The sequence below is a fragment of the Mesoplodon bidens genome (genome assembly GCF_964165515.1).
Source record: "Mesoplodon bidens genome assembly, chromosome: 15".
NCBI classification, from domain to species: Eukaryota; Metazoa; Chordata; class Mammalia; order Artiodactyla; family Ziphiidae; genus Mesoplodon; species Mesoplodon bidens.
Genome location: NC_138171.1, coordinates 84,440,293 through 84,468,138, shown reverse-complemented (window position 1 = coordinate 84,468,138; position 27,846 = coordinate 84,440,293). Strand labels below are relative to the sequence as shown.

At 59.4% G+C, this 27,846-nt stretch overlaps 1 protein-coding gene across 9 annotated transcripts; it reads left to right on the top strand.

The window, feature by feature from the left end:
* The first annotated feature begins 557 nt into the window (after positions 1-557).
* On the top strand, positions 558-27,291 carry SLC29A4 (solute carrier family 29 member 4). Of its 9 annotated transcripts, none has more exons than XM_081255562.1 (14): positions 558-991; positions 2,304-2,980; positions 3,070-3,194; positions 14,142-14,217; positions 14,365-14,543; positions 18,078-18,206; positions 18,484-18,597; positions 19,077-19,205; positions 21,201-21,275; positions 22,580-22,818; positions 23,595-23,733; positions 23,852-24,039; positions 24,801-25,041; positions 26,137-27,291. In XM_081255562.1, the coding sequence occupies exons 5-14, from the start codon at positions 14,372-14,374 to the stop codon at positions 26,277-26,279; spliced, it is 1,569 nt and encodes a 522-aa protein (XP_081111688.1). In that variant the 5' UTR covers positions 558-991; positions 2,304-2,980; positions 3,070-3,194; positions 14,142-14,217; positions 14,365-14,371; the 3' UTR covers positions 26,280-27,291. The 9 variants fall into 9 exon arrangements, with proteins under 9 accessions (XP_081111688.1, XP_081111687.1, XP_081111691.1 ...); XM_081255561.1 differs by having other exon boundaries at positions 558-2,496; positions 2,891-2,980; XM_081255565.1 differs by having other exon boundaries at positions 558-2,980; positions 18,081-18,206.
* Positions 27,292-27,846: the final 555 nt, after the last annotated feature.

Below are 27,846 nucleotides of genomic sequence, written 5' to 3'. Positions count from 1 at the left end.
GGAGGATAGAGTGGGGCCCGCAGCAAACATCCCTGGGCCTCCGACAGTCTCCACCTAATGACGCTACAGCCCGTGATTACATCAGAGGTGTTCTGACAGCCCAGGAAGGCTTCCCAGGGGGCAGGGATTCTGGGCTGGGAAAACTGCATGACCAAAGGTGTGGAGTCTGGAACTTGGAACCAGATCTGCTCCTAAATTGGCAGGACCTGGGGCAAGGGTCAAATGGGGAAAAGCCCAGACGCTGTAGGTCTAGACGTTTAAGAGTTAGAAATAGAGCCAACATTAAGCAAATGTGTCCTGTCTTCACCTGTCGAAGAGCCTGGAAGGCCAGGGATGAGCTGAACTCCCTGTCAGGATGCGGGGGTGGCAGGTGGCACTCTGCCGACCTCTGAACTCTGGCCCCAGATCCTGGCCAACGTGGCACAGGGAAACGTCACACGTGCGTGAGCACGGACGTCGCATCCTGCGTGTACACGCACGCCCCTTGGTCACCCTTGGTCTCGGGCTGCACACGCCAGCCATGTGGCCGGCCCTCGGGGGCTTGGGACTGCTGGGATGGGGAAGCCCAGGATGCTGAGGAGGACCGGAGTGGGGCCTCGGGAAGGGGCCCCCGACCAGGGCTTAAGAGTTGTTCCACTTGGCAGTGTCCGTCTGGCAGAATCTGGGAGTGAACAGTGAGGCAGACACAGCTGGTGGCAGCCACCCCTGCAGGACCTCGAGAGCCTGGCTCAGGAGCTTGGGTTTATCCTGAGGGCAGGTGGGAGCCATGGGAGGCACAGTCAGCTTCGTGCTGGGAGAGATGCCTCTGGACGCCAGGGCGGAGGAGGTTGGAGGAGGCTGGAGAGCAGTGCCACGGAGACGGGCTGGAGAGGTGACCCCAGGCTGGAGTCCAGGGCACGGGAGTCTGGGATGTGCTTGAGGGGCGCTCAGAGGAGAGGACTGCAGGACCCTAGATGTGGAGTGGGCGCTGGGGAGAAGCAGTGGTGTGCTGGTAAGCGCTTAACAACTGGCCCTCTGGTGGGAAAAGCCCTGATTTGTAGCCTCGCCTGATTTCCCTGGTGTAACTACTCCCAACCCTGGCTGATTTCAAGACGCCAGCATGATGTCATGGAACAGAGTTGGGAAGAGGGATGAGGTAGCCCACCTACACATGGTATTCTCACCATCTCGATACAGTGGATGTGACCTCGAAAGCATAGAAAATAGTAAAATAATTAGGACGCCATGAGTTCTGAGTATGTTATTACCTTGGTTAAGTTTATTTAATTTTTAACAATGCCTGAGTTTAACAACTGTCTAGCAAAATTTCCTAAGAATGTAATAATCGGCTCTCAGGGCTGGTAGGAACAGCTCCCGCACAGCAGTGGGAAGGCGGAGTGTGGCATCTAGAATGTTCCCTCATGAAGTGCACCGTGGGATGGGGAGATACGGGGGAACTGTGCCCACTGCCCCCAAGGGCCACGTCCAGCCTCGTTCTCAGCCTGAGGGCAGCCTGGCCCCAGACGCCAACCACACCCGCCGATCCCGAGGCCATCCCTAGTGGAGACGTCCTGTGTCCGCTCTGCATCCCAGCCCACACGCCCTAAGCGTTCTGAGGAGCCCCAGCTCTTCTCCCCACCTGCCCCACCGCAAGAGGAGGGGAACCCCAGCTGGGGTCTGCCCTGGCCACCGGTCCCCCTACCCTGCAGGCTGGATGATCTGGAACTGCTCAGGGGGAGGGGCGTCCACCACCACCAGACCACGCAGGTCACTGGTCAGCTGTCCCAGAAACCCCTGCAGCCGAAGCTTTTCCCTTCAACAAAGCGGCCCGGGGGAGATGACCTGGATGTCCAAGTCCGCCCTCAGGTGGGACAGTCCGGACACACCAAGAAGTCCTGCCCGCCTGGTGCCAGCCCCCCAGTGAACAATTATTACTCACTGGCAAGATGCCCCGGGCATTGATTGTTGACCCTGCGAATCACAGGCCAGCAGCCAGAGTACCCGGCCGGGATCGATGATTGTTACACGTTATTAATGTGATTGGCTGTAAAGACATAGCTACCGTTGTGACCCCATTTTACAGATGAGGCCACAGAGCTCAGCTCAGCGAGGCTAAGGAATGTCACAGGTCATACAGCTGGGAGGCAGAAGGCTCAGGTCCAACCCAGATTTGTCCGATGGCAAGGCTCAAACTCAACCTTTCTGCTCTCCCGAGTGGAGACAAGGACAAGGCACAGGCTCTGGGGACCTTGACAAGGAGCCAAAGAGTCCTCAGATGAGGGTGGTAAACCTCTCTCTCCATCTCCGTCTCTGAAATATCCTAGGCAATCTCACCCCCTACCTGGACCCCCACTGCTTAGAGAGAGGTCTCCGGACAGAGGCTCTCCATCCACGAGGAGAGGAGTGTCTCTCGGTTGACTTTTCTATGGCATAAATTTCTGGGTTGGCGAATTATCATCTTTATAATCAGAGGAAACAATAAAGCTATTTTCAGCTTGAGAACATATGAGTCCAATGGTAAGTAAAACCCGAAAGCCCGGTGCTGGGGAGGCCGTGCTGTCCTCCTCGTGGCTGGCAGCCTCCCCCTGCCGGGGAGGGGGGCGCGTCGACACAGTAAGCGGTGGGCAGTGAGGACGAGGGAGGCGGGCAGGGAGCGTTCTGGAGCCCCAAGGCTGTACAGGCCCCCTGAGCTTTGCAGGGGCAGACCCTGAGGCCCAGAGAGGGTGAGGGCCCTGCCCTGGGGCACACAGCCTGCGGGGTCCAGTAGCGCCCTCTGCCGCTCTGCTGGGCACGGCGGCTCCGGTGACTGCTCGGCTGTTGGGAACAGATGGCTTCAGCTCCCACCCACGGAAGCCAAACATTTTCCCTGGTTACCCTGCTAATTTGCTCACAAGCCTCCTCTTGTAAATAGAGAGTACAAAGGCTCCTTCGCACCGCGTGTCTGACGGCGAATTCTGACTCCACGGGGAGAAGCCTCAGAGAGAGCACAGGAAAGTCCCAGGTAAGCCTCAGGTAAGGCCCAGGGGTGGCCCAGGGGTGGCCAGGAGCGTCGGCCAGTCTGGGTTCCAGTCCTGGTTCTGTCACTCCCAGGAGCCTGGCTGGGAACACTTGGGCCAGCCTCTGGCCTCTGTTTTCTCATCTCTGAAATGGGCACGCTAATTGCAAAGGAGCCAGACGTGAGCTATCGTTTGGGTGCTCTAGGAATCGGAGTATTGGTAAGAGCCTGGTCCCCCTGCCATGATGCCATCCTCTGAGATCAGCATGGTGGCCCCGGGTCCAGTGCCACTGTGCCCCCGGCCCCGACGGTAGCTGGTTCACCCGGCCCCTTTCACTGACCGAGACCTCCTCCAGACCTGGCCCGACCCACAGAGGAGCTGACTTCTCGAGGCTTCTTAGCTGTGCGACTCTGGGCACCAGGGCCATCCCTAGCCTGCCAACATCAGGGGGAGCTCCCTGGAGGAGGGGACAGTGGTGCTGAGCCTTTACGGATGAGTAGGCGTTGGTGGGTGCCGGGGAGTGTGTGCTGATGGGCAGGCCCTCCAGGTGGAGGGAACTATGTGGGTAAAAGCTTGGGAGGAGTCGCCTCCTTGTTGGGGGAGGGGAAGCCGAAGGAAACTGGGTGCGGCTGGTGCCTCAAGGGAGGGGCTGGGGGGTGGACGGCAGCGCGTGGGAGCCTGGAGCAGTGAGGGACATCAGCTCCCGGCGGAGCAGCGGCCCAGGGTCCCCCGGGGCTCCCATCCCCCCACCGCATCCTCCAAGGCTGTAATGAAGAGCTCTTGCAGCTGCGCGCTCCTGGAGCCAGGCCAGCAGCTGCCGCCGTCCTGGCCAGCCTCCAGCAGCGGCTCCTGGGAGCCTGCATGCCCGTTTGCTGGCTGGCCTGGGTGGGTGGGGGGCGCTTCTGGGGGGGTCAGCATGGCCCCCAGGACAGACAGGGTGGCTGCGGAGAGACCGGCATCGGCCTGGCCTTGCTGTGTGACTTGGCTGAGACAAGTCACCTCTCTGAGCCTCGGGCCCTCCCCTCCCAGAGTCACTGTGAGGGTCTGAGCAGACAATGCTGACCTTGGCCGGGCCTGGCTCCCAGCGGGTGTCCGTCAGCGCCAACCCCTCCCCCTACCGCGTCCCACTCAGCACCTCACCACCACCCCTGTCCTCTTGGAGAGAATCCTGGGGTTTTATTTATTCAGTTTGCCTTTTTTGCCCAGACGGTTGGGTCTAATTTTCTCTCGAGTTTGACGTCACGGTGCTCAGATGCGGGGGCTCAGGCAGGGGTGGGGCTGACGGCATCCTGGCCTGTGATGCTGCCTAAGGGCCTGCTCCCCTTGAGCTGGGGGTGGGGGGTCCAAGCAGGCCCAGGGGGCCTCTCTGTCCAGGTCAGAAGCCTGGTCCCTGCACCTGCCCTAAGGTGACCGACAATACCCGTGTCCTGGGGTCACTGTGAGCGCAAAATCCGGTTCACGTATGGCTATGGCTGTGACCAGGGTCACGGTTACGAGACCCACCATCCCCCTCATCCCAGCATCACCACTCCCCTTCTGGCTTCCTCAGCTCTAAAAGGGGGCTCCCAGGGTACCCCGGTCCCTATAAGAATTAGAGGAGGTGACGCAGATGAAGGCCGCTCCCTGCGCCGGGGGGAGACCCTCACCCCTCCACCACCTGCTGAGGCCTGGCCCTGCCCGGTGCCCCACCTCTGCTCGGCCGGGGCCTCTGGACCCCGCCCGCCGCCTGCCCCTCCCTCCCCGGCTGTGTCCTAGGCAGGTTCCTCTCTCCTGTCTCTGTCTGGCTCTTGGCTGCGTGTACAGGTTGATGGGAAGATTCTAATGGGCTTTAAGTTAATAAGCTGGGAATAAATTAGGTTGGAGCTCTGCAGGAAGCAGATGGCAGAGCCACGGGGGCCTGGGACAGCCCCGTCGGAGCAGGGGTGGAGGTGGGGTGAGGGCGGGGAGGACCGCTGGGCTCTCTTCCTTCTCTCCTACCCCCGACATTCTATCTGGAACATTTTCAACATAAAGAAGAGTAGGAGGAATTATGCAGGGAACCCCCAGAGGCTCCCTACCTACATGCTGCTCTGAGAGGGTGGTCCATCTCTCTCACACCCTATCCATCCACCAACCCACCTTCCTTTTTTAAACGCAGTTCAAAGTCAGTTGCAGACATCAGGACACTTCACCCCTAAACCCCCATGGTGTTAGCTAGAGGTCATTATCTGGTTTGGGTTGAGGGATTTTTTTGAGACACAATTTACCAACAGTGAAAGGCACAAGTCTGAAGTGAACATTTGCTGAGTTTTGACAGACGGACACGTTGGATTAGCCAAATCTCTATCAAAGTATAGAGCATTGCTCACTCCTTACGCCCCACCCCTGCCCCCACCCCAAAGGCAATCACCATCTTGATCACCTTGGATGCATCTCGCCTAGTCTAGAATTTCACGCGAATGGAACCCTATGACACGTGTTCTGTGTCTGTCTTTTCCACTCAGCATAACGCACCTGACATTCATCCAGTTTCTGGGGTACCCGCAGCGTGTTCCTTTTCGTTGCCAAGTAGTATTCCATGGTAGGGATGGACCACAGTCTGTTTAACCATCTCCCCTTGAAGGGCCCTGGGCTGTTTCCAGGTTTCTACTATTATGCATAAAATCTGTGTATGTCTTTTTGTGGACACTTAGTTTATTTTCAAGATTATCTTCAGTCCCTCCCTCCCCCTCAAACAAGCCAAGCCCACTCTGTAGCTGGAGGGGACAGGAAAATACCTCAGCACACCCGCTGGTCTTTGGGTGGGCAGGTCACCCTAGAGTCACCTTGGTGGACCATGGTGGTCCGGGGTGGTGCCTACTCCCTGAGAAGGGATGGACAGTGGGTGGGCAGGCTGGAAGCTGTTGTCACTGCGACAGTGGGAATTATTCTAAAAAGTCTACCTCCTCTGAGATTCGTGCACAAGGGCACCCACCTGGAGGGTTGCTTAGAGGGGCCACCAGGAGTAACAAACCCAAGGGCCCCCAGGAAATGAGTCACCCTAAGACAAAGATCAAATGTAGAGTATTGTCGATAAAACATGGTCTCAGGTCAAGCAAACTCTCAAGATATCACTGTCAGGTGTTAAGGGCATGGTTAAGAAATATTTAAAGTAGTGTCTTGAAACACCCTCAGCCAGATGAATAGGCTTCTAAGAATCTTAAAAGCATACATCTTAGACTTTCTCTATTAGACGAGAGAGCCTCTAAAGATCATAAGGGCCTTGTTCCACAACCCAGCACAGAGAGATGTGTGGGTGTGGCTTTTACCTAGTGGATTGTATTATAATCTGATACACAGGAAGCCCACAAAATTTTTATTTATTTTATTATTATTATTTTTAAACTATTTATTTATTTATTTATTTGGTTGTACCGGGTCTCAGTTGCGGCAGGCGGGCTCCTTAGTTGTGGCAGGCGAACTCTTTGTTGCGGCATGCGTGTGGGATCTACTTCCTGACCAGGATCCAACCCGGGCCCCCCACATTGGGAGCGTGGAGTCATCCACTGTGCCACCAGGGAAGTCCCCACGATGTTTTTAAAGCAATTATATCAGCTTGGACTGAGGAGCTGAGCCACATCCCTGCTGGTGGGACCTGAGGCATAAGAATTCACGAGGCCACCCAGCCTTCCCGCCCATTCCTCAGAAGTGAGTGTGCGGGAGGAAACAGGGAGAGGTCAGCGGGGGTCAGAACGCTCTGGGCTTTGGGTGTGACCCCTGCAGGCCCTGAGGAATCATGGGAGAGGGTTAGTGGGAGAAGGACACCTTTTAGAAAGCTCGCTCTGTCTGCCTAGGGAGCTGGGTCAGGGGCACAGTGGGGGAGGACGAGAGACCAAGGAGGAGGCCCCGGTACCCATCCTAGTGAAAGATGACCTTTGGGGGAGCATCTGAGGCCATTGAGAACAGCGCCCAGCACTTGCCAAGTGAGGGCTGAGCAGGGGCCTTAGTCCCTGGCGGTGGCAGCCCCCTGGTCACTCTGCCCATGGTGCAGACCCCACCCCAGCCTCTCCCCGCGCTAACCCAGCTGCCTTCGTGAGCCCAGGTGACAGAACAGGGGGAGCTGCAGGCCTGTCCCTCAGTCCTGCCATGGCCTGTCACCTGCTTATTCCACGAGGCCTTCATTGGCTGCGTTTTTCATCCTGGCAGGAGGCTTTTCTCCAAGGGAAGGTTGCTAACGGGGACAGGGGAACAGGCATCGATTAGCAGAGTCCTTGCTGCTGTCAGTGAGGCTTGGGTGTCCTCGGAGCGACAGCCGCGCTGGCCCCAAGCCTGGCCTCCACCCTGGCACCCCCCCCCGACAGAGAACCGTTTCCTGGGCCGGCCACTCACCCCCCAACAGAGGAACCCACGGCTAGCGGCAAATACGCCGGATGCAGAGCTGCGAGACTCAGCTTTGACCTGCCAGCTGGGGACCCTTCCGGGCCTCAGTTTGCTCACACGTAAAATGGGTGATGACAGGCGCGGTCTCGCAGCACAGGGCAGCTGGGAGCAGTCCATGGAAGAATGTCTGTAAAGTGTTTCCTGAGGACTTAGCAAGTGTCGGCCCCCCTGTGAAGTGTGTTATGTCTTTTACTCTTCACAGTAGTCCTTTCAGTACCCCTTTTCCATGTGAGACACAGAGAGGGGTGGTGAGTGGCCCAGGGTCACATAGCAGGAAGGCTGAGCTCTTACCAGCTGCTGAGCTGCCGGAGGGCTGAGGGTCCCCGTGGGGAAATGAAGGCATGCTATCTCCCTTAGAGGGTGAAGCAAGGTCCTCGTGCACGAGACCCACGGCATGGTGCAGGGCAAGGAGTCGACATTCAACACCAGGGCACAGGACAAGTCAATCAACCAGTGTATCTGTTATCACAGCCACGACTATGCTGCGTAACAAACACGCACCAAAGTTCAGTAGCATAGGCAGTAAGCGTGTGTGGTTTTCACATCTCAGGTGGCCCTGCGGAGCTCACGGCTGGACTGACCCTGAGGAAGGGTCCTGACACAGCTGGCTGTGGGGGTGGCCTGCCCCTCTCAGTTCTGAGCCCACCTCAAATGCACCTGCCGCCACCGGGCCCCCCCAAGTCCCCAGGACACAGCCCTGAACTCCCCATCACATCACCAGCCCTTGCTATAAGGTCCTTTGGACACTGGGAGAAATCCATCACCCCCCCCAGACCTTGACCCTAATCTAAACCCCAAAGTTTCTCAGCCGACTTAGCAAACTGATGGGCTTTGTATAGAAAAGGCAGAAAAATAGAGAAGATAATGATGCCTCTCCTGTCCCCACATTCAACGAGGACCACAGTTTAACATTTTGCTACGTTTCCTTCTATGCCTAATTGTGTATCAGGCTTGTCCACTTAATATTAACAAATTCAAAATGTACAAAAGGCTACAGTAAAAAATGTGTCCTTTCTCTGACCCCCGCCCCCGCCCCCATCTCCTTTCTCTGAAGCAATCACTATTTGCTAATATTGTATTTAGGGTTTTATACTGATATTCACAGGCCAGACCGGTCTGTTGTTTTCTTAGAGAAAACTTTATCAGGTTTAGGATGTTCTTTCTTTTTTCCTGTGCTCCGGAATGATTAAGTTGCATCGTGGCTCTCTGTTCTTTAAAAGTTGGGTAGATTTCCGTAATTCTGTGAAATTGCTCACACCTGGGGTTTGGGAGCAGCCGCGAAGTAGTTCTTTAACACAATTCTCTATTTCCTCCCCCGTATGTGTTCTACTTAGATTTTATTTCTCATCTGATGGCAGCTTGTCTGCTCATTTTTATTTTCCCAGAAAATCCTTTTACCTGGTTTTTCCAATTTGAGGGCACAAAGTGCAAAGTATCTTTTGTATTTCTTCCCATTTCTTCCTGTTTCTGTGTCACTTGCTTTCACACTGCCAGTTTTCCACATTATTATCAATCCTTCATAACTGTACATCCTAGTGGTGACATGTTATTCCATTAGTTTTCTTGGTTTTTTCTTTCAAATATAACAATCATGTTATCTGTCTCCCACCATGATGAATATTCCTTATCATCTCTTCTTGGGTAATCAGGCTATTTGCAATGTTTGGCTATTACAATATGATGAACATTTTTGTATATAAGGCCCTTTCTGTATTTAGAATTATTTCCTTAGGCTAGACTTTCTGGATGAAAGGCTTTTTTTTTTTTTTTTTAAGGCTAACTTACTTTCCAGAAGGGTTGTTCCAATTTGCACTCCCACCTGGAATCTAGGTTTAAAAAGCTACTCCAGGGCTTCCCTGGTGGCGCAGTGGTTGAGAGTCCGCCTGCCGATGCAGGGGACACTGGTTTGTGCCCCGGTCTGGGAAGATTCCCACATGCCGCGGAGCGGCTGGGCCCGTGAGCCATGGCCGCTGAGCCTGCGCGTCCGGAGCCTGTGCTCCGCAACTGGAGAGGCCACAACAGTGAGCAGCCCGCGTACCACACACACACAAAAAAAGCTACTCCGGCTAAAACACTCCAGGGGCTCCAACAAGACCCCCTCCCCCAGGCTGGCTCCTGTCCTCTGCCCGCTGCTTCTCCCCGGAATGGCTTCTCCCTTCCTCTGTTCCAGATCCACCAGCCTTCTTTCTGTGCCCGAATAGAATGAGCTTTCTCTGGCCTCAGGACTTTGCCCTGGCTGTCCCTCTGCCTAGAAGCCCCTTCCCACAAACCTCCCCACCAGGGGCTAGTCTCTCAAGTCCAGCGTCACCTTCTCAGAGTGGCCTTCCCTAACCACTAGACAATAATGCCCACCCATTCCCATAGACACATGCCATTGTCTGTCCCACCACTGTCTGCCATCTGATGCTTCCGCAAATGATTGTACCTGTTTATTGCCTATGAAACCCCATGGGGACAGGGACCCTGATGTGTCCCCTGAATCCAGAACAATGTCTCACAGGCACTGAATAATTTTTATTTACACCCAGGGCAGCTCTGCATGGTTTCCTGCACTGGCCCTTTCAAAGCTCTAGGGCAGTGGGAAGCATCAGGCTCATTAACTTTGAGATTAATTACTTTGAACAACTGGCCACGTCCCCCTGGCCCACCCTCACTCACCAGGGGTGGGTCTCCAGGCAGGAAGAGGGGCTAGTCTGGTGGAAAGTGAGGGGAGGGCATCCAGGTAGGGACTTGGCACGAGTCCTGGCAGGCACCTCTGTTGATCCCACAGGGAGGGCTCAGCCCTGGTTGGGGGCTTCCCGTGGGCAGGCTCATCTACCTCCCACCTGGTTCTTGTTCTCCCCTTGAGGCTGGACCCCTTTCCGGGCAAGGAACACCCCCTCCCCCCATCGTGGACTCCTCCCAGGGCATGTTTTCTGAGCCTCAGCACAGGTCTCTTCTCTCAGGGCCAGGTTACAGATGAGCAATTGGAGGCTGGGAGAGAGGTGCGCGCGGGGACTAACAGCCCTGGGGAGGGTTATAATTCCACCTTGCTGGGAGAAAACTGAGGCTCAGTGATAGGAAGCGACCTCGTCAGGGTCTGATCCCAAGCGGCGAGCAGGGGGACCGCGGGCAGGGGTGGGGACCAGGCGAAGGAGGGGCACAGGGGGCTGCGGCAGCCCCTAGACCTGTTCGGAATCCACACGTTTCTCCTGCCCGCGGAATCCTACTCATCCTCCAAAACTTGGATCAGCTCACCGGGTAACCTGTCCCACCCACCCTTCGAGCACCGCAGACCTCCCCCGCGAGCGGACAAGGGTTGGTAGGGGTGGACGGGGTGCGGGGAGGGGGGCAGTAGGCCTGGGCACCCAGGCGGGGAGGTGGGCATGGGGGATGGCGGCGAGATCAGCCACAGGTCACCCCAGGGTCGCCGGGGCCACCACGTCCCCCGAGGCATCTGGGGCCCCGACCTCAGCCTCCGCCCCTCCCCCGCCTCTGCGGGCGCAGCGGGCGGGAGACGGAGGAGGAGGGCGGGGAAGGAGGAGGGGAGAAAGGGGCGGGGCTCCACGGGGGTGGCGGGCCGGGGCGGAGCGCGGGAGCTCCCGCTGTGCTCGCCGCTGCTGCTGCCGCTGCCGCTGCTGCTGCGCCCCCCGGACGCGGTCGCCGACCCGGAGGCCGGCAGACCCGGGACCCGCGGAGGACGCCGGCCGCGCTCGGCCCGAGGAGGGGTGTGGGGAGCGGGGCGCAGCGGGGCGGGGCGCGGGCGCCCGGGGGTCCCGGCGCGGGGGCGTTGGGCGCGGGCAGGGCTGGGAGCGTGGAGGACCCCAGGACCCGACCGGGCCGAGGTAAGCGGTCACCGCGGGGAAGGCGGGCGGGGGGCCGGACCGCCTGGGACGCGGGGACCTGTCGGAGCCTTTGTCTGAGGCGCGCGTGGCCCGGCTCCGCGCCGGCTCCGGCCGCCGAGTCCAGGGATGGGGGGCACGTGACCCCGGGGACCCCGAGTCCCCCACCCTCCCACCCCCATCCCGGAATGAGCGGGCTCCCACCCCCACCCTATCCAGCATCTGGACCGGACCAGCCCCCCAGCAGCCCATCTGCGAGCGCAGGACCCAGACCCGGGAATGGGGAGAGTGACCGGCGGCTCCAGGCCCTGCTCAGGGCCAGGCGCCTCCCCGTCCCCGGGCACACCCTAAGCGTCCTTCCATCCGGAGTTCCCTCCTGGAACCTCCGCCTACCCCCCTCACCCCTTCCCCATGCCGGTCCCCTCCCAGCTCTTGGGAAAGGGCTGGAAGAGGTGTGGCCTGCGCCCAGCGGTCACCTCCGGATGGTCCTGGAGTCCGCCCTTCGCCTGGGAGCGCAGGCCTGGGAACCAAGTTTGTTGCCGATGGGACTGGTCTCGCAGAAAGAACCTGGGAGGTGGAGGAACTGCAGCACCAAGGCCAGGGGCCAGGGCCTGGGGCTGGGCACCCTAGGAGCCAGCCAGCTCCTGTGGCCAGTGCATTCATGCATCCTCCCCAGGCTCCAGGAAGCGGGTGGCCCAAGGGTCTTGAAACCCACTCTCCTGTGGGCAGAACCAACAGGGAGGAGTTGGGCCAGTTCAGAAAGCTTGGCTGGGGAAAGAGCAGCAGAGCTCATAAGCTGGCCCAGGCACAGGGGGCCAGGGCCGTCCAAGGGCGTCCAGCCAGCCAGGGCTTGGGGCTCATGAGGAGCCTGAGGCTCGAGGAGAGCTAACAGGCTGGCTTTCCAGATGGAATTCAGGCTCCCTTGTGCCCTCCGGCTGGAGCGCCACAGCCCCTGAGAGGGATCATCCTGGCCTTGGGGTTCAGACACCCAGCGTCTTCACAATGCCCCGGGGGCACAGTTAGAACCCTTGTCCACTCAGTTGCCTCTGAAATGGGGGGAGCCAAAGGTGGTCGGCCTGGCGGGGCTCCCAATAGAAGCTGGACCCCCGGACCTGGCTCTCTGTGCCTCAGTTTCTCTTTCTGCAAAGTGGGGGCATGAGCAGGGCCTTCAGGACCGCTGGGGTCAGGAGAAGATCCCTGACCTGTCTGTCCGTAAATTTTCATTAAAGGGGGACCCGGGAGGAAGAGGAGCGGATGGGGAAGAGCTGGGGCTCTGGGCTGCGGGTGTGGAGTTGGAGGGGCTGTTCTGGAGGGGCGGGTTGAGGCCTGCAGCCCAGGAGAGGTGGGGGCAGCCTCGGGGCACCTCCTGCCCTGCCACCATGGAAGGTGGTATCAGAGGTCATGGGGCCGCCGCAGGGGGAGCCAGAGCACCTCCCGGGAGGCGGACTGGAGGAGCACGTGGGGACAGTGGCTGAGGGGGGCCGTGTGGGTGGCAGCTGCCCGCCTCACCCGCTGTGCGGGAGGGAGCAGTTTGGTGGCCTCCTGACTTGTTGCGGAGCACGTCCGCCTTCCCGGGGGGCGTGGCCTCTGGGCAGGGCGGAGACCTCAGCGGGGAGGCCCGGCAGGGTGCGCCGCCGCGTCTCTGTGGGGAACACGGGCCAGGGGGTCGGGGGTGCACATCCGCCAGGGCTGGAGGGAGGAGTGTCCGTTGTTGTAGACCGCCGCTCTGCCGCTGGCCCCTTCCGCGGCCCCACGCAGGACGCCGGGGACCGAGGGTGTCCGAGCCTCCAGTGCAGGATCCTGCCTAAGGCCACAGTCATTCAAACCCAGGCCAAGCTCTGTCCTGTGTCTTGTTCCGCCCCCCAGCTCCAGATGTGGCAGGAGGCCCGGGGCTGGGGGCAACAGGAAGAGCACCGAGGCCAGAGGGGTTCACGCCTGGCTTCCCAGGCCGCAGAAGGAGAAGCCTGCAACCCTCCTCTCCGCTGCTCCTGGGTGCCCATCAAGCCGGGTCCGCCCCCGGCTGGCAAGACCAGGACTTACCGAGTCCCCAGGGCCCACTTGGAAGCAGGGGTGGTTCCAGGCTCTCAGACCCCCACTACAACTCTGTGGGGAGCGAGGAGGGGGGAAGCCCAGGGGAGGCACTCCGTAACTGGTCAGCACACCCGTCTGGAGGCTGGGGAGCAGGTAAACTGAGGCAGGAAGGACGTTAGATGGGACAAGCGGAGGCGGGGGAGCTGGACGTGGCCGGCGCCATCCTCAGAGAGACTCGGAGTAGCGCCGGGCACGTGGGATCCCTCGGGAAGCTTCTGTCTCCCGGCTTTTTCCGTGGGTTCCCCCATACGTGCTCGGGGCGGCCCAGGAAGTGGAAGTGCTACGCTCAGTACCTGGTGCTTCCGTGTCCCATCTTGGTCTCAAATTCTCTACAGCGAATTTGTATCCTTTTGGCAATCAGATAAATTAATAAAAGTCAGAAAAACAAACTGATCAATGTTTCAGGGAAAAAACTAGACCCCCCCCCCAACACCCACAGGGTCACCTGCACAATGGGATGTTACTCCCTCGAGTTTCAATCAGCTCCTTCCTTTCCTCCAAAGATAAGGGCTACGGCTTTGAGCTGAGGCCAGAGAAATGGAGGAAGACCAAAGGGGGGACTTCCTGCTACCCCACGTGGTCGGTCCCAGAACGCTGGGCCGTGGTGGCTCACGGTCCCACAGGCCTGGGTCCGGGTTCAGGCCCCACCGCTCACTGCCTGTGAGATCGGGGTGGTGGGCCGGGGGGACGTTCACGCTCTAACATCGGCTGTCAAATGAGTGAATGTCGGAACCCCCTCCCAGAGGGAGATGGTTCGTGGGACACTCGAGCATGGTGCTGGCACACAAAGAGTTCAGAATATTTCTCCCCCCGTCTCTTCCTCTCCGCTGTGCCCACTGCCGCCACCCTCACGCAGGCCTCCAGCCTTGCTCTGCGCTGCAGCCAGGGGGCATCTTAAGACACAAGTCACGTGACATCACTCGTCCGCTTAGGTTTGTGTGCTCCTGCCTGCTGTTTCAAGGTGGGTGGGATGGATAGAGAAGGTGGTCCCCCGGGGATGCAGGCTTGGCCGCGTGGCAGTGGGGCGGGGATCCCCTCCTGGCCTCCCCAGGCTGCGTCATCTGCTTTCCCTGCAGCAGGGCTGCCATGGGCTCGGTGGGCAGCCAGCAACTCCAGGAGCCCAGCGTGGCGAGCACACCGCACAGGAGCGTGGTGATGAGCTTCAGCTTCGACAGCGGCCAGCTGGAGGAGGTGGTGGCAGGGGTAGCCCAGGCCCAGGGCAGTAGGGCCGGGGGCATCCCGATTTTCACGGACTCTGGTGAGTGAGGGTGCGGCCAGGGTACGCGTCTGCCCCAAAGCAGGGATGGCTGTGGGAGCCCTCAGGAGCCTTCCTGGGATGGGGAACCTTGGGGGGTCACTGAACCCGGGAGGCAGCGTCGGTCAGGATGGATTAGATCTGCTGCAGTAACAAACGAGCCCACCGGCCCAGTGCCTTCACTAATGCCATGTGCCCAGGGAAGGCTCCATCTTAACGTGTGTTTCCACGACCATTGAGGAGGTGGGAGGGCACACGGTGAATCATGCACTGACCTGTATGTAAACTTCTGTCTACAACTGATGCATATCGTGTTGGCTGCATTCTTGGGTCAGAGCAAGCCATGCCTCACTTCAGTGGAGATGGGAAAGTGTCCGAAAAGAGGATTGATGTGAGGTTCAAACACCCCAGTTTTGAGGACTTCCCTGGCGGTCCAGTGGTTAGGACTCCGCACTTTCACTGCCGAGGGTCCAGGTTCAATCCCTGGTCAGGGAACTAAGATCCCACAAGCTTCACAGCACAGCGCCCCCCCCCAAAAAAAACCCCAAGAAACAAATACCCGGTTTTCCACCTGGCTGTGTGTCCTAGGGCAAGTGCCTCAACCTTTCGGAGCCTCAGGTTCCCTACATGGAGGAAATAGGCCAGTTGCCTGTGAGATCAGACTTGCAGAGTGGGCAGTGTGCAGGTCTGGAGTCGGACAGATTTGGGTTCAATGCCAGCTCCTGTTTCTGTCCGCTCAGGGGCCTTGGGTAAGTCACTGTTCTCTGGGCCTCAGTTTCTTCATCTGGAAAAGGGGAATGATCCTGGGGCCACCCTAATGTGCTTGCAACTGGATCCACAAAACGTGGCTTAAGAAGTTTCCCGGCACTCAGGAGGTCCCCTGTAAGTGATAGCTCGTTTAGGGGCTGGCTACAGGTTATACTAGGACCACTTCAGGCTCCGACATGGAGACTTACTCTCAGCTTCCATCCCCTCTCTTTGCAGATGGGGAGTGGAGATTCTGCTGGCTGAGACCCATGTTGGGTTGGGATAATCTCCCTGCACCCGTGTGTATGGACAGAGTCAGCTCGGGGCCCATCCTCAGGCTTCTCCTGGCCAGGTAGTGGATGCCACGTTGCCATGGCCACAGAAGTGGATGGTGGCCATAGTGACCAGGGCAGTGGTGGTTTTAGCTGTAATGGCTGTGGTGACGGTGGCTGCATCAATCAAGGTTCTACCAGAGCCAGTAGGAGATAGACAGAGCTAGAAAGAGAGTTAAAGATGCAGTACAGATAGAGATGTATAGATATCCATATGCATTTATTACAGGACATAGGCTGACTAAAGAGGAGGCTGGCTAAGCCAGTCTGAAGTCCATCAGGCAGGTGGTCAGGACGGAAGATCACAAGCAGGCTGGAATCCCAGGGGCACGAGCCGTTTGGGGTCCCTGAGTTCTGGGAAGCCTCAAGGTCTTACCTGATTAGGTCAGGCCCACCCAGGGTAAATTCCCTTTTGATCAAACTTAAAGTAACTAAGGAGGGGCTTTGTGTGATTTTTCTGTGAAAGAAAAATCTTTTCACAGTAGCACCTTGGTCAGTGTTTGATTGAACAACTGAGGACTGTGGTTCAGCCTCCAAGTTGACCTACAAACTGACCATTACAGTCCACCCCTTACCAGCTTGCCTCCTATACACAGCTCCCTAAACCATACTTAGTCTCCAGATAAAGACACTAACAGTCAACCCCCCACCTACCAGGACATAACTGACCCCCATACGAACAAAAACACACTAACCCTTTCCCCAAAGGATGCAAAGTTCTTGTGTGTTGATGTTCACACTTCTCCTTTGTTCCCCCGAACTTCAATACTGAGATACAGGCTTAACTGTTATGAACACATCTTACGTTATATGATTACAGGGGTGAGAAAGTGAATAAAATAAAAGCATTTGATTAATACATACACACACATATTCATATCAAAAAAAGGAAGCAATACTTATAACAATATTAGTCCTCATGTCTGTGACTAGGCACATGATTGTAGCTGGTATTTATAACTACCTTCTCCCACCACCCATCCCATATTCCATTTGCCCACCACAAGCGTCTTAACTGGTCATGGTTCTTTGCCCGGTGGGTGACCCAAGCTTCGTTCTTTTTTTTTTTTCTTAGCCACGCCATGTGGCTTATGGGGTTTTAGTTCCCCAACCAGGGATCAAACCTGGGGCCCCAGCAGTGAGAGTGCCAACTCCTAACCACTGGACCACCAGGGAATTCCCCCAACCTTCATTCCTGAAGGCTCTGGATCACTAGCAGTCCTGCTGGACTTGGGTTGGTATCGTTTTCCATTGACTGTATCACAGGGATTGGACGTCCTGAGACAGGCCACGAGGCATCTCCTGTCTTGCAGACCTACCCTCTCATTCCCACACATGGGAGCAACCTGATTTCCCAGTGACGGTCAGGATCAGTCCCCGCAGCCAGAGCAGCAACCCTGTTCTCCGCAGGATCACTGTGTCTCGGGGTGGAACCGCTCCTCCCTTTGGGGCGAAGCCCTCTGGACCAGCGGAGCCTCAAGTCATGGGGGTGGGAAGCACACATTTTGCTGGTGGATCTCTAAGGGTCATAGTGAGTGGTCCCACTCCCACTTCCGCCCGTGGTTCCTGGATATGTGAACGCTAACTATAGGAGAATCAGCCCTGTATATTGGACGCTGGTTTAGAGCATAGGTAGCCTCCCAGAGGACACTGCCTCAGCCCCACCAGGTCTGGCCACCCAGCTGGTCCCGGAGCTGAGTCTCCAAAAGGCCATTTCACTGTTCTCTCCAGCCAGCTGCTTCAGTGGCCATGATGGTGAGAGTCACGGTGGCAGAAGCCTCTTGGTAACGGACGGTGGCTGTGGTGATGGCTGCGCTGGCCGTGGCGGTGGTGGTTGTATGTCTAGCAGCCGTGACTGTGATGACTGGGGCAGCTGGGGCCATGAAGGTGGAGAGCGGCCACAGTGACAGTGACCGTGGTTATAGTGGCTGTAAGGTGATGATAACAGCTGTGATGCAGCGGCTTTGGCAACCATGGCTATGGGGATGGATGGTGGCCAGGGTGACAGAAGCCGTGATGCTGGTGGATACAGCGGCAGTGGCCACAGTGATGATGGACCGTGGCTATGGTGATGGTGGTCGTGATGGTGGGTACGATGGTGACAGTGGCCGTGGTGTTTGGTGACTTTTGATAATGGCCATGATGGTGGTGGCGTGGGCAGCTGTGGCCATAGTGATGGAGAGTAGCCACGGTCATGATGGCTTTGGTGGCTTGGATATGGTGAGAGTGGCCATGGTGATGGTGGCTAAGGTGGCAGTGCTTCTGGTGGCAGTGACAGATGAATGGTGGGATGCCATGTCTGTGGTTCGGGTGGCAGCCGGAGTGGCTGTGGCTATGGTGGTCATGATGGGGGGTGCCGTGGTGGACCGTGGCCATGGTGCTGGGCTGCAGCCCCGGTGTGGTGGTCGTGGCCGTGAATGGGCTTGTCCCCTTCTCACCTGGCGTCTGGGTTTGCCAGCAGAGGAGCCGGTGCCTGATGACCGCTACCGCGCCATCTACTTTGCGATGCTCCTGGCCGGCGTGGGCTTCCTGCTGCCTTACAATAGCTTCATCACCGACGTGGACTACCTGCACCACAAGTACCCAGGTGGGTCCCGCACAGCCGCGTCCTGCCGTCGCATGCTGCCCTGCACACTTGGCTCAGGCCTGTCACCCTCCAGAAACCCCTTGGGCAGGACCCCACGTGGGGAGCCCATTTTATTCAAACCCTAGCTCGGCTGTGAATTGCTGTGTGACCCCAAGGGCAGCCACTCACCCTCTCTGGGCTGTCAGCCCCTTTGGGGCAGAGGGAGGAAGCAGTGCCTGGTGGGGGCAGGTGCAGCGGGTGGGGCTCCCCTGACCCCCTGGTACCCTCCCCCCGTCAGGGACCTCCATTGTGTTTGACATGAGCCTCACCTACATCCTGGTGGCGCTGGTGGCTGTGCTCCTGAACAATGCGCTGGTGGAGAGACTGAGCCTGCACACGAGGATCACGGCGGGTACGCTGCCCGCTGCCCCCTGGCTCCCAGCCCTCATACCTGGCCGTCACATGCCCCTCCATTCCCTGCGTGCGCCCCACCCTCCTTGTCTGTAAGATGGGCGCACCTCCTAGGAACGTCATGGGGTTCAACTATGAAAACGGTGTCAGGCCCACGTGCGTGTAACACATGCTGGCATGATGCCTGTGCCTGGCGAGGCTGCTGTGCACCCCACATGTGTCCCGGGGCCCTTGCTCTTCCCTGCTCTTCCCCTCCCATTTGTCTCCGTGGTAACATTCAGCTTCAAAACCCAGCTCAAGAGGCGCCTCCTCCAGGAAGCCTTCTGGGTGCCCCTCCTAGAACTCTAAGATGTCCCCGCCCTCCCAGTATTAAAGGGAAAGGCAGAGAGAGGGCACCTCAGACCTGGCTCTATGTTGGGGGGTGAGGGGGCTCCCCCAGCCCACCATCGATGGCCACCTCTCTGACCTCTCCCCACACAGGCTACCTCTTAGCCTTGGGCCCCCTCCTCTTCATCAGCATCTGCGACGTGTGGCTGCAGCTCTTCTCTCGTGACCAGGCTTATGCCATCAACCTGGCTGCGGTGGGCACCGTGGCCTTCGGCTGCACAGGTAGGGCCAGGGGCCGGGGTGGGCTGAGCCCCTGGGTGCCCAGTGCGGGCCGTCCCACCGGCCCTGTTCGTGTGCTGGGGGCATGTTAATACAGGGTGAGCCAGGCTCAGGGCCGGTACGTGTCCATGTGCACATGGGCGAGTCTACCTTCACACGTGCACGTCTACTTTCACACACGCACACACACTGCACACCCAAAGGGCTGCGTGCGCTGGTCACACATACAGAGCACACACTCCACACACATGTCCACATGCCCACATGCCATGTGGACATCGAGGCAGTTGCCTGGTTTTCTCAGGTATAAACTGGGCTTCACAACCTCTCCTGCCCATGTCACCGTGTCGCTGTGTTTCTCTTGGGCGGTAGCTTTCAAAAATTTTTTTTTTAACTTTTTATTTTGAAACTGTTTCCAACCTATGGAAATTTAAGAATAATAATATAATGAGTTCCCATATACCTTTCACCTAGATTCACCAATTGTTAACATTTTGCCCCACGTGCTTGCTTTCCTTCGCTGGCTTTCTCTGTTCCCCCTCCAAGTATGTATTTATTTATTTGGCTGCGCTGGGTCTTAGTTGAGGCATGCAGGATCTTCGTTGCCGAGTGTGGGATCTTTAGTTGCGGCATGCGGGATCTAGTACCCTGAACAGGGATCGAAGCCGGGCCCCCTGCACTGGGAGCACGGAGTCTTAACCACTGGACCACCAGGGAAGTCCCCCTCCTCCACTTTCTAAGGTATATGTATATATATGAAATTTCCCCTAAATATATATAAATAGAAAATGTATGTTTTGTCCTTAAACCGTTTGGGAATTACTTGCAGACATCATCATGCTTCTTTGCCTCAATGGTAACGGTTCAGGGTGTTTAACAGCTAAACCTAAGACATCTCTTCTAGAACCACATTTACAATTGCCAAAATCGGGACATTTAACGTTGATACAATACTAGTATCGATCTACAATCCATCATCATTTCACTGTTTGTCGCGGTAACGTCCTGTACAGCGTTTGGTTTTTCTGACCCAGGACCCAGCCCGGGATCATACGTTGCATCACTGGTCACATCTTTAGTCTCCTTTAATCCGAATGGTCCTCAGCCTTTCTCTGTCTTTTGTGGCCATGATGTTTGCAAAGGTCCAGGCCAATGGTTCTGTTGATCGTGACTTCCAGAAGGAGATACATTTCGCATTATGACCCAGCACACACGTGTGCATGTGTATGTGTGTGTGTGTGTGTTTATAAATGAAATCAAGGCTTTGTGAAATAATATTCTCAATCCAGGCTTTGTACTCACGTCTGCTCTGTCCTATTTCGTTAAAAAAAAACAAAAAAACCCGCTGGTAACCGCCAGGAAGGAGATGCTAGTTTGTCAGCCCTGCTCCAGGGCTTACCTCCAGGCGTGGAGTCACTAGACCGCAGGGCTTGAGCCAGTACGTTTTCATTCTCCCCAGAGACTGCTGCACTTCTGTCTTGTTGGTCAGGATGCGACGCTATGCTGTGGTAACAAACGAGCCCAGAGATCTCGGCGGCTTCTCAGAACCGGCCTTATTTCTGGCCCTTGCTGCACGTCCAGCGTGTCGGTGGGGTTATTTCCACACTCACTCGCACCGACGGTGGCTCCCCATCTGTAACACGTGGCCTCTTCTGTGGCCGCCCCTGGGGAAAGACAGACCAGAAGACCATGTGGGCTTTTCCTACCTGGTCCAGGAGTGACGCGTGTCACTTCTGCTTGGGTGTCAATGACCAGAGGAGGTTGGGGAGCCTGGCCAGCCCCGGGGCGGGGACGTCGAAGGCAGGACTGTGCTATGCAGGGGGTGGTGCTGTTTCCACCACACCCCGCGAGGGGATTGGACAAGGCCCCTCTGCCCCCAGTGGTGTTAATGTCTTTTCCCAGCAGCCCTTGCCAACAGTGTTCTCAAACTTCTGAATTCTGTTCCAAGCAAACAGGTGATAAGTGGTGTCTCATGGTTACTTCTCTCTCTCTCTCAAGTGCAGCAATCCAGCTTCTACGGGTACACGGGGATGCTGCCCAAGAGGTACACGCAGGGGGTGATGACAGGGGAGAGTGAGTATCTGCAGACCCCAGGAGCGGGGCGCTGGGCTGCCTAGGCTCTGGGACCCTCTTCCTGGGACCGAGGCGGGGCTCAGGAGCCCTGGGTGTGCGGGGCTGACGATCGCCTGGCTGGTGGGGGGCCGGACTCCCAGACAGGAGGGATGAGGCTGTGATAGGCGTGGTCTCTTTGGGTGCAGAGTCCTTTGTGATGTGAGGAGCACGTGCCACACTCTGAGCATGGGTCTCGAGTGTCTCGTGGCGTCTGTGCAAGGCGTGCGTTTCGTGTATGCATGTGTGTGCAGGGCAGCTCATCCACACCCGTGATGTCAAGTGCCGGCCCTCAGCACCAAGCTCTCCTCAGAGCCCCACCCCCACTTGGCAACTCAGACTCCCTTTCCCAAGCCCAACACGTCCTCCCACCGGCCCCTGCTCAGGGAAGGGTACCCCCTCGCTCAAACCTGAGACCTACCCGACACCCAGTGCTCCAAGTCCCTGCAAGTCGTGTGGACCTGCCCTCCGGGGTGATCCCTGCACCCCAGCCCCGGTCCGAGCAGCCGACTCCCGCTCTTGTCTTGCTGCCCTCCAGCACAGGGGCCGCCCCACCCTCAGCCCAGCCGCAAGCACCTCGGAGCACCTCGTCCAGAGGTCCTCAGTCTTCCTTCCGGGCCTGGATGGGCCAGGCTCAGCTGTGCTGTGGGGCAGGACTCAGGTGGACTCTGGGCCCCATTTCTCCCCTTTGGGGTACTCTGTACCCCCTACATACGGTGAGGCCCACCAGGTGCCCCCAGGGCTCCAAGCCTCGCGTCTGTGGAGTTTGATTCCAGGAAGGTGCCCCGCTTGCCGTGACCCCCACCACCTTCCCCTGTGACCTTAGGACCCCACCCGCCTGGTTCCAAGCCCACCACTTCCTTTCAGCTCCGCAAACACAAACACGTAGAGCTCATGCCCGCCCCCTGCCAATGGATGCTCGCCCCCTCGTCTCTGCCTGTCCCCCCAAATCCTGCACAACCGTTGGTGTTTTTCTGCGACCTGTTTGGGGCCTCTCCCCAACGAGCCCCAGAAGGAAGGGCCTGCATGCATCGTCCCCACTGTGTCCTCAGGGCGGACGGTGCTGGGCACACAGCAGGCACGTGATCAGTGCACCTGGGGTGGGGTGTGTGTGAGCCGGCGCAAGGGCCAGAGAGGGGCGGTCTGCGCGGGCGCATCCTGTGGGCAGCCACAGCGTGTCCGTGTCCCAGGGCTGCTGGGTGGCTGGGCGAGGCGGGGGCGGGGTCGAGTGGGCGGGGTCGCTCGCGTCACGGCCCCTCCCCCCGCAGGCACGGCGGGCGTGATGGTCTCCCTGAGCCGCATCCTCACGAAGCTGCTGCTGCCCGACGAGCGGGCCGGCACGCTCATCTTCTTCCTGGTCTCCGCGGGCCTGGAGCTGCTCTGCTTCCTGCTGCACCTGCTGGTGCGGGGCAGCCGCTTCGTGCTCTACCACACGGCGCGGCCCCGCCCCGGCCGCAGGGCCGGCTACCGCGTGCACCACGACGTGGCCGCCGAGGACGTGCACTTTGTAAGTGGCGAGGTCGGCGGAGGGAGCCGGGAGGCCCGGCACGGCCGCCGCCCCGTCCCAGCCGAGCTCCTACAGCCGCGTCCCGCTGTCGCTGTCGTCTCAGGCTCCAGCTCCTCCTGTGGCCCGAGGCTCCTACCCACGGGTCCTCCTTCGTTCTGTGGACCAAGGTTTCATCCCTTGGTGGCACCACACACCTGAGGCCTGAGTCCCCCTGGCTGTGACAGCCCACACCTGTGGCCTTAACCTCCCCACCCCCTGGTGTGATGGGCCACACCTGTGGCCTCCCCCGCAGGCCCGCCCGGAGCCTCCTGGGGAGCTGGGGCGCCCTCTGGTGGCGGCAGAACCACATAGCGCAGGTGTGGAGGCTGAGACGCCGGGGAGCCAGGCCACGAGGAGGGCAGGGCAGGGGGAGCCAAAATGTTCTCGAAGACGTTGTTCCAGCGAGTCACCCTCGCTGGGCCCTCGACTGGGGACACTGCGCGGAGCCAGAGACCGGGCAAAGGGAGGCCGGCTGTGACAAGGCCTACGTCAGAAACCGGGGCCCCGTTAGTGGTCACGGAGGGTCCGCCAGTGGCTCTGGGCTGAGACCTGAGCCGTGCAGAGGGGTGTGAGGACCCACACGAAAGGAGTGGGTGGGGCGGGGCAGAGGGAAGAGCACGCGCAGAGGCTCCGGGGCGTGGGAGGAGCTTGGCGTGTTTGCGGGGCAGCGAGGAAGGGGCCGGCAGGAGCCTGCGGGGGCTCTCACCCAAACGCGTCCCACCCTGTACCCCCTCCAGGAGCACCAGGGCCCAGACCTGGCCAACGGCGGGTCCCCGAAGGACAGCCCAGCCCACGAGGTGACCGGCGGCGGGGGAGCCTACACACGCTTTGATGTACCTCGGCCGAGAATCAGGCGCAGCTGGCCCTCCTTCCGAGGTGGGGCGGGCTGGGCCCCGGCGTCCCGTGTCTCGTCTGCGCGCGCAGGGCAGAGGGTGTACCGGCGGGCTGGGGCCCCTTAGGTGTGCGGCCCCCTGACCCTGCCGGCCGCCCACAGCCCTGCTGCTGCACCGCTACGTGGTGGCCCGCGTCATCTGGGCAGACATGCTCTCCATTGCCGTGACCTACTTCATCACGCTGTGCCTGTTTCCGGGGCTCGAGTCCGAGATCCGCCACTGCATCCTGGGCGAGTGGCTGCCTATTCTCATCATGGCCGTGTTCAACCTCTCTGACTTCGTGGGCAAGGTGGGCACCCCCGCCAGCCCTCCCGGCCCTGGGGGAGGATGCCGTGGGTGGGGGCGGCAGACGCCAGGGTCGCTGCGGGAGCCGCGGGGAGGGGTCCCCGGGGAGGCGCAGGCCCCAAGCTGAGGATGCACGTGGCTCCTGGTGGGGAGGGCGGGAGCCGAGCCACGGTCCAGACCGCAGCTGGGAGGAGAGGGCGGAGGCGGCGCTTGCCCCACACTCACTAATTGAGCACAGGTGTGGGCACACGAAGGCGGACAACCAGAAATGGCTGGCCTGTCGTGGGTCTTCTGTAGAAGAACACAAGGCTCAGAGAGGGAAAGCCATCTGCTTGGGGTCACACAGCTGGGAGGTCTGAGAAACTCGAGTCTGTGCTTCCCGAGGGAGCAAAGCTTAGTTAGTGGGTTCAGTTGCTGCCACTTCGTACGTGTTGATGCAGGTGGGCCTGATCCTCTGGGCCTCTGTATCCTCGTTTCTCAAATAACGTCGAGAGCCCCACCCGGCAAGGGTGCTGTGCGGGCTGAACAGGGGCATGTGTGTCGTGTTTCGCTGGGTGCCGGGCACACAGCAAGGACTGTGTGTCGCCATATGAGGGGTTTGGTGGGGTTTCGTGGACAAAGGTGGCAAAGGACGGGGACACAGCCTGAGCCGGCAGTGTCCAGGGATAGGGGTGTGTCTGGAGGCTGCTGGGAAGATGTGAGAGGAGTGGGCTTGGGGAGCGGGCTCGGGGAGTGGCAGGGGCCCACACGTCTGTCTCCCCACAGGTCCTGGCGGCGCTGCCCGTGGACTGGCGGGGCACCCACCTGCTGGCCTGCTCCTGTCTCCGCGTGGTCTTCATCCCGCTCTTCATCCTGTGCGTCTACCCCAGCAGCACGCCCGCCCTCCGCCACCCGGCTTGGCCCTGCGTCCTCTCCCTACTCATGGGCATCAGCAACGGCTACTTCGGCAGCGTGCCCATGATCCTGGCGGCGGGCAAAGTGAGCCCCAAGCAGCGGGAGCTAGCAGGTAAGGCCCTGCTCGGCCCGCGCCCGGCTTGCCTGCAGGACTGTCCACTGCCAGGCAGGGAAACCCAGGCCCGTAGAAGTCAAGACCACACAGCGAGAAGCTACCTTTGGGTCCCAGGGTCAAGTCAGCCTCGGAGCTCGTAGCTTGGGGACGTTCGCCAACCACTTACCCCTTCATTCATCTCACAGCTACTTGATGAGCCACTACCACGCACCAGGCACTGTTCTAGGTTCTGGGGACACAGTGGTGACAAAACAGTGATCCCTGTGTTTGTGGCGTTGACAGTCCAGAGGTGACAAAGAGACAACAAAAAGATGTAATGTGTTGGATGGTGATGAGCGTGGTTGAGGAATGTAAAACAGAGTAATGGGACGAGGGAGTCGTGGTAGGGGTTCACAGTGGAAGCAGAGCAATCTGGGAAGGCTTCACTGAGGAGGTGACTTGAGCAGAGACCTGGAGGAAGTAGTGAGGGGCCGCGTGACAATGCAAGGGAAGAGTGTTCAGAGTGGCAGGGATAGCATGTGCAAAGGCCCTGGGGCAGGGGGCAGCAGTGGAGTAGTCAACAGGTGGGAGGGGCCTGGAAGAAAGTGCTGGATTCTGGATCCATTTTGACTGCAGGGCCCACGGGGCCAGCTGATGGACTGGGAGATGGAGTGTGAGAAAAGGACGGGGGGTGGGGCAAGGGGGGAGGTCAAGAAGGACTCCCAAGGGGGGCCTGCTGCTCAGGGCAAGAAGGTTGGATTGATGTCAAGTGAGATGGGGAGGGGGCTGTGTGGGAAGGGGCACTGGAGGGGGGTTCTGGACACAGTAGGTTCAGGAAGCCCAGTAGACATCTTAAGTGGTCCATGACGAGGAAGCAGTTGGAGGTAGGAGGCTGGAGAGAAAGAGAAGCAGGCGAGGCCTGGAGCGCCCGGCACTTTCAGTCAGGGTGGGACAGTCCTGGGGCGGCCACCTCCCAGGCGGGAGCTGGCCGTGGCCACTGCTCCACAGCTGAGAAGCTAGGGCTTCGGCTCCAGCCCTCGCTGTGGCTGCCCTCCCCCCGGCTGCCCTCCCCCCGGGGCCCCTCCCGCCAGCTGAGGCCCGTCCCGTCCGCAGGGAACACCATGACCGTATCCTACATGACGGGACTGACGCTGGGCTCGGCCGTGGCCTACGGTACCTACAGCCTCACGCGGGACGCCCGCGGCAGCTGCCCCGACCGCTCCGCCGCCAACGCCTCCTTCGCCGCTGGCCTCTGAGCCAGGCCTGGGCCCCCAGCCCTGCCCAGGGAGGGCTGCCGGGGCCCTTCCCCACCCCTGCCTGCAGTGCCTGCGGGGCCCCGGCCTCCTCCCCGCACCAAGACCGCCACCCTCTTTGGGCCCACCTGCCCTCACTCCGGCCCCAAGGTTCTGCCAAGTTCTCGGAGGCCTGGACGTGTGGCTGCCACAGGGTCCCACCAGCACTGTGCTCCGCGTTCCGTCTCACGCCGCCCTTTGCCACCTGCGTGTGTCTGGTGGTCCCAGCGCCAGCCAGGACAGTGACAGACCACCAGCTGGTGTTCCCTTCTGGTGACCCTCACCTGGCTCTGCTCTGAGGGCCCCATGGCCCCAGCCACACCGTCCTCAGCACCTCCTTCACTGGGGACCCCTCGCCCCCAGGCCTCCCCCGTTCCCATTCTTAAACGCTGGGTCTCCCCGGCAACATGCGTTTGCCGTGAAGGAGCTGTAAGCTCTGGGTCTGAATGGTTTCAGACCACGGTCTGCGCTGGCCTTTCTGCAACCCCAGCTTTGGTGCTGGCCTGGGTGCACCCACCCCATGCCAGCACTCCCCGTGCACCCTGGTGCCCACCTGATGCCACAGGCCTGGGGGTCTGTGCCTGCCTGGGGACCCCCGATGACTTCTCCGGATCCTCCACCTGTGATACAGGAGGGGGACAGTTTGGGGGCCGCAAAGCAGGGCCCACACCCTGGCTAAAGTCAACCTGTGACCTAGGCCTTGAGCCCTGTCCAGGGAGGCCCAAGGAGGGACAGACATGCCGGAGTCCCTGGCAAGTAGGAAGGGGTGGGGTCTCCCCAGAGGTCCAGGCTGGCTTGGTGCCCCGAGCTGGGGGCGTTCCCAGATCATCCTGCCAAAGACGGGCTTCTCCACGGGGAGGACAGGTACCCACGGCACCGCTGTGACCACCCTGCCCCTCTACGTCCGGTGTCCACCCATCTGTCCACTAACTGTACCGCACTGGCCATTAAAGATGAAGGCAGAGCGACTGCCCCACCGCCGCCTCCAAGTAGCGTCTGTGCCGCCATCTCAGCCCCTGGGGTGGGAGGAGGGGTCCTGGTGGGACACGGCCCACGACTGGGAACCCAGGCTTCCCTCCAGACACCTGGTAGGCCCAGGACAGGTTTGTGTGGAGGGGCTGACAGAGTGGGGAGAGGAAGCATTTGGGGTTTAAAGGGCACCTTGGTGCCCCTTTGGCCCTCAGAACAGTCAGAGACAGTGGCTGCATCGTGCCCACTTGAAGGGGGAGAAAAGGAGGGGAGATAGCTTGTCCCCTGCCTTGAGGGATCAGAGCCAGGACCGGAGGCTGAGCGTTCTGGGGTCCCGTCCCGGCTCTGTTGCTGATGTGTGTGGTTTGGACAAATTCCACCACTATCCTGTGTTTCAGTTTCCCCAAGACAGGGGATTGCTCCACTCTTCGACGTGGGTTCCATGGAGGAGGGTTGGGGAGGAGGGGGCCGGCTGCCTGAGGGTGGCCTGTGCTCCAGGCAGGCCCGCGACCTTGGGGACCCACCCACCTCCGGACGGGCACCGCCCTCTGCAGCCACGTGG